General features: G+C 43.5%; 2 protein-coding genes across 3 annotated transcripts in view; one reads left to right on the forward strand and one right to left on the reverse strand.

The window, feature by feature from the left end:
• Window positions 1-13,883, forward strand: part of FANCB (FA complementation group B) — a 79,198-nt gene that overhangs the window by 43,675 nt on the left and 21,640 nt on the right. The window lies entirely within an intron of this gene.
• The window catches only part of GLRA2 (glycine receptor alpha 2), a 197,202-nt gene continuing 191,022 nt past the window's right edge, over window positions 7,704-13,883 (reverse strand). For both annotated transcript variants that reach the window (XM_070750793.1, XM_070750792.1), the window contains one exon: window positions 7,704-9,164. In XM_070750793.1, the coding sequence (XP_070606894.1) occupies window positions 8,883-9,164 (282 nt within the window). In that variant the 3' untranslated portion in view covers window positions 7,704-8,882. The remainder of the gene's footprint in view (window positions 9,165-13,883) is intronic.

The raw sequence follows: 13,883 nt of genomic DNA on the forward strand, positions 1-13,883 counted from the left end.
TTCCCTTCCTCTATGTCTTTCTCTCTCCCTTGCTCTCTCTCTCTCTGTCTCTCTTGCTGTCTCTTTCTTGCTTTTTTCTCTCTCTCTTGCTCTCTCTCTCTCTTTCACTGTCTTGCTATATGTCTCTTTCTTACTCTTTGCCTCTCTTGCTATCTCTCTTTCTTTCTTTCTTTCTCTCTCTTTCTCTCTCTCTGTCTCTCTTGCTATGTCTCTCTTTCTTTCTCTTTCTCTCTCTCTGTGCCTCTCTTGCTAAGTCTCTCTTTTTCTCTTGCTATGTCTCTCTTTCTTTTTCTCTCTCTCTGCCTCTCTTGCTATGTCTCTCTTTCTCTATCTCTTTCTCTGCCTCTCTTTCTTGCTCTGTCTCTCTTTCTCTGCCTCTCTTGCTATGCCTCTCTTTCTCTCTCTCTCTGCCTCTGTTATATGTCTTTCTTTCTTTCTCTCTCAGCTGACTGCAAGTGGGAGCCCTGACGGCGGCAGCTGGACGTGGTGCTGGACACCGTATATGCCAGGCACGCAGCGCCAGCATGTACGACGTCCAGCAGCACGTCCAACCGCCACCGTCAGGGCTCCCGCTTGCAGTCAGCTGAGAGAGAGAGAGAGAGAGCGATCCCTCTCGCCGCCGCCATCTCCCCACGACTGCATGCGGCTGCTGCGGCCGCCCTGCCCCCCCACTCCCATCGGACACTTGCCGTCGACGCCAGAGGAGCTCCAGCTGGGCGGGGCGCTGCCGGTACTTCCGTCCTGGGGCTCCCGCTCGCAGCTGTCCCCCGCCTCCTGCTCGATGCCGCGGTTTTCGGCGCTCTCCTGCTGGGCCCCAATGAAGGAAGGCGGGAAAAAGGTGCGAAGAATGGAGCTCTCCTTCTGCCTGCCTTCCTTCTTTGGGGCCCAGCAGGAGAGCGCCGAAAACTGCGGCATCGAGCAAGAGCCGGGGGACAGCTGCGAGCGGGAGCCCCAGGACGGAAGTACCGGCAGCGCCCCACCCAGCTGAAGCTTGGCGGCACACCTGGCCATGTCTCACGGCACACCAGTGTGCCGCCAAGCTTCAGCTGGGTGGGGCGCTGCCGGTACTTCCGTCCTGGGGCTCCCGCTCGCAGCTGTCCCCCGGCTCCTGCTCGATGCCGCAGTTTTCGGCGCTCTCCTGCTGGGCCCCAAAGAAGGAAGGCAGGCAGAAGGAGAGCTCCATTCTTCGCACCTTTTTCCCGCCTTCCTTCATTGGGGCCCAGCAGGAGAGCGCCGAAAACCGCGGCATCGAGCAGGAGGCGGGGGACAGCTGCGAGCGGGAGCCCCAGGACGGAAGTACCGGCAGCGCCCCACCCAGCTGGAGCTCCTCTGGCGTCGACGGCAAGTGTCCGATGGGAGCGGGGGGGGCGGCCGCAGCGGCCGCAGGCAGTCGTGGGGAGATGGCGGCGGCGAGAGGGATCGCTCTCTCTCTCTCTCTCTCAGCTGACTGCAAGCGGGAGCCCTGACGGTGGCGGTTGGACGTGCTGCTGGACGTCGTACATGCTGGCGCTGCGTGCCTGGCATATAAGGTGTCCAGCACCACGTCCAGCTGCCGCCGTCAGGGCTCCCACTTGCAGTCAGCTGAGAGAGAGAGAAAGAAAGAAAGAGAGACATATAACAGAGGCAGAGAGAGAGAGAAAGAGAGGCATAGCAAGAGAGGCAGAGAAAGAGAGACAGAGCAAGAAAGAGAGGCAGAGAAAGAGAGAGAGAAAGAGAGACATAGCAAGAGAGGCAGAGAGAGAGAAAAAGAAAGAGAGGCATAGCAAGAGAAAAAGAGAGACTTAGCAAGAGAGGCACAGAGAGAGAGAGAAAGAGAAAGAAAGAGAGACATAGCAAGAGAGACAGAGAGAGAGAAAGAGAGAGAAAGAAAGAGAGATAGCAAGAGAGGCAAAGAGTAAGAAAGAGACATATAGCAAGACAGTGAAAGAGAGAGAGAGAGCAAGAGAGAGAGAAAAAAGCAAGAAAGAGATAGCAAGAGAGACAGAGAGAGAGAGCAAGGGAGAGAGAAAGACATAGAGGAAGGGAAGGAGGGAGAGAGAAAGAGAGCAAAAAAGAAAGGAAGAAAGAAAGAAAGAAAGAGGGATGGAGAGAGAGAAAGAAGGGAAGGAAGGAAAAGAGAGAAAGAGGGAGAAATAGAGCAAAAGGGAGGAAGAGAGAGGGTTTTTTTGTCCAAACTTTTCTTTAGCCCGCCCCCCCCCTTTCAGTGTTCCCCAGGATTTTGAAAATATGAATAATGTGCCGCGGCTCAAAAAAGGTTGGGAAACACTGTTCTAATGTTAGCTGTGGATCGAGGAGGACGCCCAAATTGCGGACTCTTTCACAGATGTGTCTGTCTGCCTTTGATCTGGGACAGGGTCTGGAACCTTAAATATTGAAAGAGCCATTTAGACCAGTTTCCCACAGAAAAGAAAAGAACCACAAAACCTGTGTGGGCATGGCCAACTAGACATCACTCACTCCCATCAAGTCACATGCCCCCCAGTCATACCTACTCACGTTTTGTGGCTCCCGGTATTTTCTCTGGAAAACAGATCCCTTCCTCTCCCCCCCCCCCCCGGGAGTAGTAAAAAGGAACCTCTGAACTGGTGATGAGTGGTGAGAATCTGACTTTCAGAGGCCAATGAGCCCTCCCTCCCTCCTTCCCTCTCTCTTTTTCTCATCTCTTTCCCCCTGTCTCTCTTTCTCACTTATATCGCTCTCTTATCTCTCTTTGTCTCTTTCTCATATCTCTTTCTGTCACTCTTTCTCATATTGCTCTCTCCTCTCTCCCCTTGTCTATCTCTCTTTCGCCCTTTCTCTTTCTTTCTTTCTCTCCCTCTCCTCTATTTCTCCGTCCCTCACCCTCTCTCTCTCTTTATTTCTTTCTCTTCCCCCCTCTCCTGTGTGTGTTCCTCCTTGAACCATTTCCAAAACAGGTGAGGGTTGGGGTTTGTTTGCTTTTTGCTGATGTTGTTCTTTCTTCTTTGATTACTTTTTACCATATGATTTAAATCAAGAGTCATTTCAGGTTCCCAGATAAATGAAGCCCCTTCACCCCCCCCCCTGCTGTGGTTTTCTATCTACTGAACCCGCCACTGGCTGTCCCCGTTCCTCACTCTCAACATCACCCTCCCAGTCAACTCACAGCATACTTAAATTTAGCACGTTTCATAGTCGGGGAGATAACATCCCCTGCTCCTCCTGGAGCCCATTCCAAGCATTGGTCTCGGGGAGGCAAATGACTTTCCCCCTCCCCTCCGAGACACTGGCCTGGCCCAGCTGCATGTTGTAATAGGCTCCAAGAGGAGCAGGGGATGTCTCCCCATTGAGAAGCATATTTTGAAGCACACTAAATTTAAGTGTGCTGTGCGAGGCATTGCAAGCAGCAGGCCATGGAGGCAGCCAGTGTCTAAGGGCAGAGAGAAAGTCGTCATCTCCCTGAGCGACCTTGGTGTGTGCAGCACCAACAAGGGCCAGAAGAAGTACGGGGACGCTTCACTCCCGCTCTGAAATATGAATCAAGTCTGTATCTACTGCCATTGCCCTTAATTTCTCAGGTGAGGAGTGACTGGGAGGAGTGGGTAAGAGGCAGGACCAGTGGTGGGATATGGTTCAGCAGGGAGCCACAGGAAGGGTCCTTAATAGCTTCATATGGCTTCAGAGCTGTTGATTGTAATATGTCTCTTTCTCTTCAGTTTTATTTATTATTTATTTATTTATTGGATTTGTATGCCGCCCCTCTCCGCAGACTCGGGGCGGCTAACAACAGCAATAAAACAGCATATTATAATAATAATAATCCAATACTAAAAACAGTTAAAAACCCATTATTATAAAAACCAAACATACATACAGATATACCATGCATAAAATTGTAAAGGCCTAGGGGAAAGAGTATCTCAATTCCCCCGTGCCTGGCGGCAGAGGTGGGTTTTAAGCAGCTTACGAAAGGCAAGGAGGGTGGGGGCAATTCTAATCTCTGGGGGGAGTTGGTTCCAGAGGGCCGGGGCCGCCACAGAGAAGGCTCTTCCCCTGGGTCCCGCCAAGTGACATTGTTTAGTTGACAGGACCTGGAGAAGGCCCACTCTGTGGGACCTAACTGGTCGCTGGGATTCATGCAGCAGAAGGCGGTCCCTGAGATAATCTGGTCCGGTGCCATGAAGGGCTTTATAGGTCATAACCAACACTTTGAATTGTGACCGGAAACTGATCGGCAACCAATGCAGACTGCAGAGTGTTGGTGTGACATAGGCATATTTGGGAAAGCCCATGATTGCTCTCAAAGCTGCATTCTGCACGACCTGAAGTTTCCGAACACTTTTCAAAGGTAGCCCCATGTAAAGAGCGTTACAGTAGTCGAGCCTCGAGGTGATGAGGGCATGAGTGACTGTGAGCAGTGACTCCCGGTCCAAATAGGGCCACAATTGGTGCACCAGGCGAACCTGGGCAAACGCCCCCCCTCACCACAGCTGAAAGATGTTTCTCTAATGAGAGCTGTGGATCGAGGAGGACGCCCAAGTTGCGTACCCTCTCTGAGGGGGTCAATGACTCCCCCCCCCCCAGGGTAATGGACGGACAGATGGGATTGTGCTTGGGAGGCAAAACCCACAGCCACTCCATCTTATCAGGGTTGAGTTTGAGTCTGTTGACACCCATCCAGACCCCAAAAGCCTCCAGGCACTCTTTCTTTGCCTGCTATCAAGGTCTTAATGATCTCCAACTGGGGCCGGGAACTGCCACATGTATACCGCAACTGCTCAGTTCACTCACAGCAATGACTCTCTCACCAGCCACCAATTTCCCATCCAACGTCTCCAAAGTTGCATAGGCTCAAATGTGGCAATGTGTGTCTCGTCTTTAAGTACCGGTATCTCTAAACCAGGTCTTTTCACACACACCTCTCTCTCTCTCTGTCTCCCTCCTTTTATATCTCAAACCAGCAGCAGATCTCCCAGCAACTGATGAGGGAGGGTCCTCTAAAGACCTATGTAGTAGGTTTGGCCAATTAAAACAAGTACCTTCACCTATCCAACAGGTAGTCATTGACTTATGACAATAATTGAGACCAACATTTCTGTTGCTAAGTGAGATAGGTAAGTGAATTTTGCCCCATTTAATGACTTTTCTTACACTGTTGTTAAGCAAATCACTACAGTTGTTAAGTTAGTAATAAAATTGTTAAGTGAATCTGGCTTCCCCGTTGACTTTGCTTGTTAGAAAGTCTCAAAGGTGATCACATGATCCTAGGGCACTTGCCATAGTCATAAATATGAATCAATTGCTGAACCCCTGGATTTTGATCACATGATAATGGGGATGCTGCAATGGTCATAAATGTGAAAAACAGTCATAAGCCACTTTTTTTCAGTGCCGTTGTAACTTTGAACAGTCACTAAATTAACTGTTTTAAGTCAAGGACTATCTGTATTGCTCAATTGCATTCCAAATCCACACCTGAGCTTGTCTTCCCATTTTTTATTCTATTTCCACTGACCCAGCATAACAACAGCCAGCCTGGCTTCAAAAATCCATATACCAAGTTTGCATTTGTCTTATATGGTCAGCATTACAAAAGACATTAATGTTGTCTTGACAAGAAATATACATGCTAGTAACAGATTTGCTAACCTCATTAAGGAATTATGTTTCTGGAGTTTCCTCAGAGGTGCACTAAAAGAGAGTACTAAAATTTGCAATACAATAGAAACTCAATTATACAGCAACCAATTGAAGATATAATTTATTATCAATTGACTAATTAAATTATTCCAAAAGAACTGTAAAAGAAATGAAACTGCTGTTTCATTATATCAGAACTGCTGTGCTGCAAGGATGATTGGAACATTATGCTTTTTACTTCTTTTACATAATAAAAGTTTAATGTTAATTTTTCCTTTAAGGCAACATATTTAAATTACATTGTTTTCAATTCTATATACAGCAATTTAGCTCATGATGAATTTAAATAAATTCAAGAAACCCCCTTTTATCCCTTTCTAGGCAACATCTATGCAAATATAAATATTTCTGTTTTGAATCTGAGATGGATGAATAACTACCCTAAATTATAGATATGAGATATTTAATGTGAGACAATATATGAATGTTTCAAATATATATGTAACAAAAGCTTTTCATTAAAAGTATTATTGCTCCTATGCTACCACAAGTAATTCTTAATGGAAAATATTGATTTTGCAACCCATAAAATTATAACCTCTCTAGCTTAGCTATAGGAAATAAATAAATAAATAAATACATAAATAAAAAGATAAATAAAGGCTTTTAAAATTTATTTTTTTATATCCCAGAAACCATAAAAATGATTTACAGTACTTAAAATAAACTTTCTTATTTTTATTTTAAAAATAAACTTTCTGGAATAATTGAAGAAGCTAAACCAATTCCTCATGTGAGGATGATGTCCCTAAGAGGACCCGGATTGTGGGGGCAATATGCTGGCTCTGCTAAAAAGTCTATTGCTAACATGTTGTAAGCCGCCCTGAGTCTAAGGAGAAGGGCGGCATAAAAATTTAAATAAATAAATAAGTAAGTAAGTAAGTAAGTAAGTAAGTAAGTAAGTAAGTAAGTAAGTAAGTAAGTAAGTAAGTAAGTCTACAGCAAGGGTGTCAAACTCAATTTCATTGAGGGTTCTGTTTGACCTCAGAGGGACATAGGCTGGGGTGGTTGTGGCCATGGCCATGTTGAGTGTTTGACATAGGCTCAAGATGCATATTTTCCCCTTTGCATTCAAAACAGCTATTCCAGACAAAGGGAGATTTACTTTCTGGCACAAATAATCTCGATTGCATAATGTAGAAATTAAAGACATGTAGACTCCCCAGCTGCTATGGAGCTTGACTCTTTTGTGTAGGATTAGAGGAGGAATCCTCAAACTATGGCCCATGGGCTGAATATAGCCCACTGAAGCCAATAATCTGGCCTGCGCAGATTATTTTACAGCCTCTCTCAGCAGTTTACATTTTGCCCCCAACAATCTGGATCCTCATTTTACCGATCTCGGAAGGATGGAAGGATGAGTTAACCTTCAGCTACTCCTTTATTACTTTCTACATATTTTATGCACATGAGGTTCCGTACATAGAATCATGTATAGAACTGCTACTAATACATCCCAGTTGAGCAGTGTTTCATTTTTATATCTGTTTTGTTGTTAGTTGCAAAGTCTGACTCATTGTGACCCCATGGACAATGTTTATTTAAATTCATTTAAGCTCATGCCAACTGCTTCAGCCAGCCAGCCATCTCATTCTTGGTCGTCTCCTTCTTTTGCCCTCAATATTTCCCAGCATTAGGCTCTTCTCCAGTGAGTCCTTCCTTCTCATTAGGTGGGCAAAGTATTTGAGTTTTATATTTGCTTAAAATACTGCATATATAAAAACCCACTTCCATTATCCTTTAACAAAAGCAAATACTGCCAGTATCTGTAATTAAAGATTCTGTTTATAACAGTGGTAAACTAATGTAGCCTACATTGTTCCATAAACAGTAGCCCATAACCATTTTCAATGACATATTTTAATGAGAAAAGCAATAATTTATTTCATTAATTTATATGCCACTCCATTTCCAAAGGTGATCTATAAGGTATCAACACATAAAAGTTAAAATTTAAATACTAAAATCCCTAATAACAAAATTACAGTTGACCTGATGCACCACCATTTGGGGAGTTCATAGCAAGAAAGAATAATGAACAAAAATGAATTCTACACTTAACTTTATTGAAATTGAACAATTAACTTTTTTTTGTAATAAATTTTTACAGCAAATGTAAAATCTTAATGTTTGCTTTGTTTTAAATATTACGGGTTTTTTTTCTGGGTAAGCAAAAATACCTCAATTTTCTGTTTGCTTTTTTAAATTGTTTTCATATGTACTTTAAAACACATAGCAAGGATTTAAACCACATAGTGCTGGCACCAAAAGGTTAACAGGTTATGAAAATCACAGTACAGTTTAAAACTCTTTAGTAAGTCAATGATATTTAAAATGACACCCTCCTGGGTTTGTTTGTTTTTTAGTAAAGATATAAAGTCAAGGTCTGTAAACAAGTCATGTTTACCTACAGAGTTATCAACTTGCAACTACAAGGAGATCAGTATAGAAATTCAATGTTAAACTGAGCTACTCTTGGACACAAATTCTTAACCATCAATATGGTGTAGAATTATGATAGGTAAAGTACAGTTTGGCACCTTATGTTGTATGTATTTTAAAAAAAACTAAATTGAAATAAGTGCACCGTCTTAAAATAAGAACATTATCCGTAGCACAAGCCATTTCTGTAGATGAAAGCAGTGAAATTAATCACAGTCTAAGCAAGTTGGACCTCAGTTCTAAGAAAACAAGAATATTAAAATGTACACCCATAAAGATATTAAAGTATAAGGCTCTTCTTCCCATGCCCTACTAGTAGAAATAATTTACCATTGACAAAGGGACTTCTGGGCTAACCATTAACTGCAGAGATTAATGGAATGTAGCTTGTAATGTAGATACTTGTTTCCTAAAGGAAAGCAATGTTACCCTGAAAAAAATTTGGTCCTCTTAAAACTCACTGCAGTGCAGCCATTACAGACAATCCTATGACAGATGCTTTTAAGAATTTTTTCAGTAGAGCTGAAACACACTGACAACTCAGAACAAATGTGCCCTGTGTGTGTGTGATCTTGGCAAGAATACTGGAAGAATCACATAGAGAGTATCTTTTCATTTTGCGATCTTATCAATATAACTTATTTTGTGCAATGGTTACTGTTCCCCCATTATTTGTTTAGCATCACAAGACGACAAACCTTCAGTGCCAGGGACAAAAAAAGACACTTCACTATTTACAAGAAAGTCACTTTGGCTAGAAAACCCAGCTTGCAAAGAGTTACTTATTTTTTGTGAATATCCTCATGACGTATAATTTTGTATGTGATCCAGTAAAATATATTGAAGATGAGAAAGGCAAGTGGGAAGGCAGCTCGGGATATTGTATCAATCCTTTTGGCACGGTCCACAAATTTCTTTTTGATGGAATCTGAATCTCTTGGCATGGGAGGTGGTAGAGTATTGGGAGGTGTAGCTTTGACTGTGGTACCATCTTTAACCTGTAGGCAGTGACCCATCCCATAACCACCAAAGTTAAATCGGCTGTCACGAGCTCCATCTTCTTCCTGAGGAAATAATGACAGCAACAAAAATTAAGAGAAATAACAAAAACAATCAATTTAACCAAATTCTATTATATAGTATGCTTTTTCCTTTTAAGATGTCCTTCAATAGAATGGGACGACTTCCCACTGTGGAACAATTGGGTGCAGGATACTTCAACAATTCAATTTATTTTCCTTCTAAACTTTTAATTACAGTTTTGTAAGAATGTGGTGAAGCAATGTTCCCAAGCTGCTTTCTTTTTACATGCAAAAGGCAAGCAGATACAGGTCAAAAGATTAATTAAAGAAGTAAGCAGTCCTTTTTGTGTATTTTAAATTTATTTGCATGCTGTCAGCTATGGTAATAATTTATTATATGAATTATACTTCTGCCTTTTTAGCTTTTCTCAAGAATGATGAGTTTCTGATTTCCACAGGGTCGATTGAAATTCCTGATGAATTGAATGATTAAAGGTGGTCTAGAAAAAAGTGGATAATAAAGGCTAACACAACTTTCCATCATCCCCTTCCTTTGCTTTTAAAAAAACATGAATTCTGAAAGTTCTGTACTACATGTACAGTATTGTACATACTACATATAATAAGTATTATATATGGTGGAACAGTTTTGTTTCCTTCTTTATCCACAGTAATTGTGATTTGGTAAGGATTTTGGAAATTCAGTTACAGATACAGACTCTTATGAAACTTTTTTTTCTAGTGAAAAAATAAAGGTGAATTTTAATAGTTATTCTATCCATTTAAAAAAAGGATGTGGTAGACTGACATAATTATATATATTACCTTATTACCAGCTATATTTTGAATGTTTCTGTGCATTAAAAAAATGAAGTTTTTGTGTCCAACAATTCATTCATTCATTCATTCATTCATTCATTCATTCATTCATTCATTCATTCATTCATTCATTCATTGGACTTATATGCCACCCTTCTCTGAGGACTCAGGGTGGCTCACAACATATATAAAATACAAACAAACAAATAAACCCCAGTTTGAAAGTCCAATATTTAAAAGCATCTAGGAACTCCAAATTTAAATCAGATAATCCTACTCACTCACACCACAGTCATACTAGAGGACGGGACTAGATGTTAAAGTTCAGCTTCCCCAGGCCTGCCGGCAAAGGTAAATTAATGATGTGCAAGCAATATGTTTTACATCAGGTATTAATAACAATATTATTTTATTTAGAAACTTGCAAACTGATAAGTGTAGTGCAGGAATGTGACAACAATGGTCTGTTTTTCACATTTTCATTTTGAATTGCAAAGGAAACTAAACAATCCAAAAAACAGAATATTTAAACATTAGGATTTGGCTGTCTAATTTTGGTGGAGCTATTTTTAAGACATATAGTATATGATAAAATTTTGGATAGGAGAAAAAAAAAACTCCAGTTCCATGATTTTTCCAATGATTGGATACGAGAGAGCATACATTCGACTGAGGGAGCATAAATTCAGCATGACATCCAGGATGGTCTGATGTGTGGATAAAAGGACTGAAACTTCAAAGTAATGGATGAAGGCTTATTTAAGTCTCCACCGCTACATGGAGTAACCTAGGAGGCAAGAATAGAGCCTTGATTGCAAGCATCCAGATGCCCACTAGATGGTATTAAAGAGATTTATTTATTTATTCAGTTATTTGTTTGTTTGTTTGTTTGTTTGTTTGTTTATTTATTTATTTATTTATTTATTTAAACCAAGTTTTAAGTTGCTTACGAAAGGCAAGGATAGTGGGGGCAGTTCTAATCTCTGGGGGGAGTTGGTTCCAGAGGGCCGGGGCCGCCACAGAGAAGGCTCTTCCCCTGGGTCCCGCCAGGCGACATTGCTTAGTTGACGGGACCCGGAGAAGATCCACTCTGTGGGACCTAACTGGTCGCTGGGATTCATGCAGCAGAAGGTGGTTCCTGAGGTAATATGGTCCGGTGCCATGAAGGGCTTTATAGAAACATAGAAACATAGAAGTCTGACGGCAGAAAAAGACCTCATGGTCCATCTAGTCTGCCCTTATACTATTTTCTGTATTTTATCTTAGGATGGATATATGTTTATCCCAGGCATGTTTAAATTCAGTTACTGTGGATTTATCTACCACGTCTGCTGGAAGTTTGTTCCAAGGATCTACTACTCTTTCAGTAAAATAATATTTTCTCATGTTGCTTTTGATCTTTCCCCCAACTAACTTCAGATTGTGTCCCCTTGTTCTTGTGTTCACTTTCCTATTAAAAACACTTCCCTCCTGGACCTTATTTAACCCTTTAATATATTTAGATGTTTCGATCATGTCCCCCCTTTTCCTTCTGTCCTCCAGACTATACAGATTGAGTTCATTAAGTCTTTCCTGATATGTTTTATGCTTAAGACCTTCCACCATTCTTGTAGCCCGTCTTTGGACCCGTTCAATTTTGTCAATATCTTTTTGTAGGTGAGGTCTCCAGAACTGAACACAGTATTCCAAATGTGGTCTCACCAGCATTCTATATAGTGGGATCATAATCTCCCTCTTCCTGCTTGTTATACCTCTAGCTATGCAGCCAAGCATCCTACTTGCTTTCCCTACCGCCTGACTGCACTGTTCACCCATTTTGAGACTGTCAGAAATCACTACCCCTAAATCCTTTTCTTTTGAAGTATTTGCCAACACAGAACTGCCAATACAATACTCAGATTGAGGATTCCTTTTCCCCAAGTGCATTATTTTACATTTGGAAACATTAAACTGCAGTTTCCATTGCTTAGACCATTTATCTAGTAAAGCTAAATCATTTACCATATTACAGACGCCTCCAGGAATATCAACCCTATTGCACACTTTAGAGCAGAGGTCCCCAACCTTTTTTGCACCAGGGACCGGCTTTAAGCTAGACCAGTTTTCCATGGCCCGGTGGGGGGGGGGAGCTAGCTGTCAGCGGCGCCGTAAAAGGGGCGATCAAGAGAGGAATGGGTGAATGAATGGACGGAGGGTGGGAAGGAAGGAAGGAAAGAGGGAAGGGACAGGAACAGAAGAAGGGTGCAAAGGAAGCAAGGAAAGGAGTGAAAGGGGAGAGTAAGAGAGGAAGGAGTGAAAGAAGGGAATGAGGGAGGAAAGAAGGGAGGGAGGAAAAGGAAAGCAAGAAATGGAGGGAGGAAAGGAAGGAAAGAAAGAAAGAAAGAAGGGGGAAGGGACAGGAACAGAGGAAGGAAGCAAGGAAACTTATGAAAGGGGAGAGTAAGGGAAGAAGGTAGGAAGGAGAAAGAAAAGAAGAAATAGAGGAAGGGAAGGTAAAAGAGAGAAAGAAAAAGAGCAAGAAAGAAAGCAAGAAAGAGAAAGAAAGAAAGAAAGGCAACTTCAAAGAAAGGCTCACTGAGCATCTCTCACTCTCTCTCTCTTTCTATCCCTCTTTCTTTCTTTCTCTTCCTTTCTCTCTCTCCTCTTCCTTTATCTCCTCTCTCTCTCCCTCTCTCTTTCTCTCCCCCCTCTCTCCCCTTTCCCTCTCTCTTTCTCTCTCTCCCTCTCTTGCTATCTCTCCCCCCTTTCCCTCTCCCTTTCTCTCTCTCCCTCTCTTGCTATCTCTCCCCCCTCTCCCTCTCCCTCTCTCTTTCTCCCTCTCTTTCTCTCTCTCTCCCCCTCTTTCTCTCTCTTCTTCTCACTTTCTCTCGTTTTCTTTCTGTCTCTTTTGCTTTCTCTCTCTCTCACTCTTTCTTGTTTTCTTTCTCACGCTCTTTCTCTCTCTTGTTCTCTCTCTTGCTATCTCTTTCTCCCCCCCTTTCTCTCACTCTCTCTTTCTCACTTTCTCTCTATCTTGCTGTCTGTTGCTCTCACTCACTCTCGTTCTCCGTTCTTCTCAGCGGTGACGCGCGCACGCCCTGCCCGCCCTGCCCGCCCCGGGCTCTCAGCAAGGGGGTTTGCAGGAGAGGTGGGGCCGGCGAAGGTGATATTCAATGTCGGGGGCGCACAGGCGGTTGCACGCGCTCCCTATCTCCCTGCTAGCCCACTCGGAATATTCAAAATAAGAAAAGCCTTCGCCAGCAAAGGTTTTTCTTATTTTGAATACTCTGAGTGGGCTAGCAGGGAGATAGGGAGCGCATGAACCGCCCGTGCGCCCCCGACATTGAAGACCTCCGCTGAGAAAAGCCTTTGCCGGCATTTCCTCTCGGCATCAAGGAGGCGCAGCGGCGGGCGGAGAGAGGGAAGGGGGGGCAGCGGCGTCCCTCCTGGCCTTGGCGGGCCGCCCGACCCTCCCCACCTCCTGCAAACGCGGCGGGCGGTGGGGGGAGAGCGAGGAGCCGGTTCCGGCGGGCGTGGGGCTTGGCTGGCTGGCGGGGGAGCGCTGCTGGTGGTGCGGAAAGGCCGAGGGGGCCCTGGCGCCGCGGACCGGCTGAAAACCCCCAACGGCCCGGTGCCGGTCCGCGGACCGGCGGTTGGGGACCTCTGCTTTAGAGTCATCGGCAAATAGGCAAACCTTCCCTACCAAACCTTCCCCTATGACACTCACAAATATATTAAAAAGAATAGGACCCAGAACAGACCCTTGTGGCACACCGCTTGTAACCTGACTCTGCTCAGAATACTCGCCATTAACAATAACTCTCTGATGTCTACGCTTCAGCCAGCTGCAAATCCATTGAACTATCCAGGGATTAAGTCCAATCTTCACTAATTTATCTATCAGCTCTTTATGTGGAACCGTATCAAAGGCTTTGCTGAAGTCCAGGTAGGCAATATCCACGG

Source organism: Erythrolamprus reginae, chromosome 4 (assembly GCF_031021105.1).
Source record: "Erythrolamprus reginae isolate rEryReg1 chromosome 4, rEryReg1.hap1, whole genome shotgun sequence".
Classification (NCBI taxonomy): Eukaryota; Metazoa; Chordata; class Lepidosauria; order Squamata; family Dipsadidae; genus Erythrolamprus; species Erythrolamprus reginae.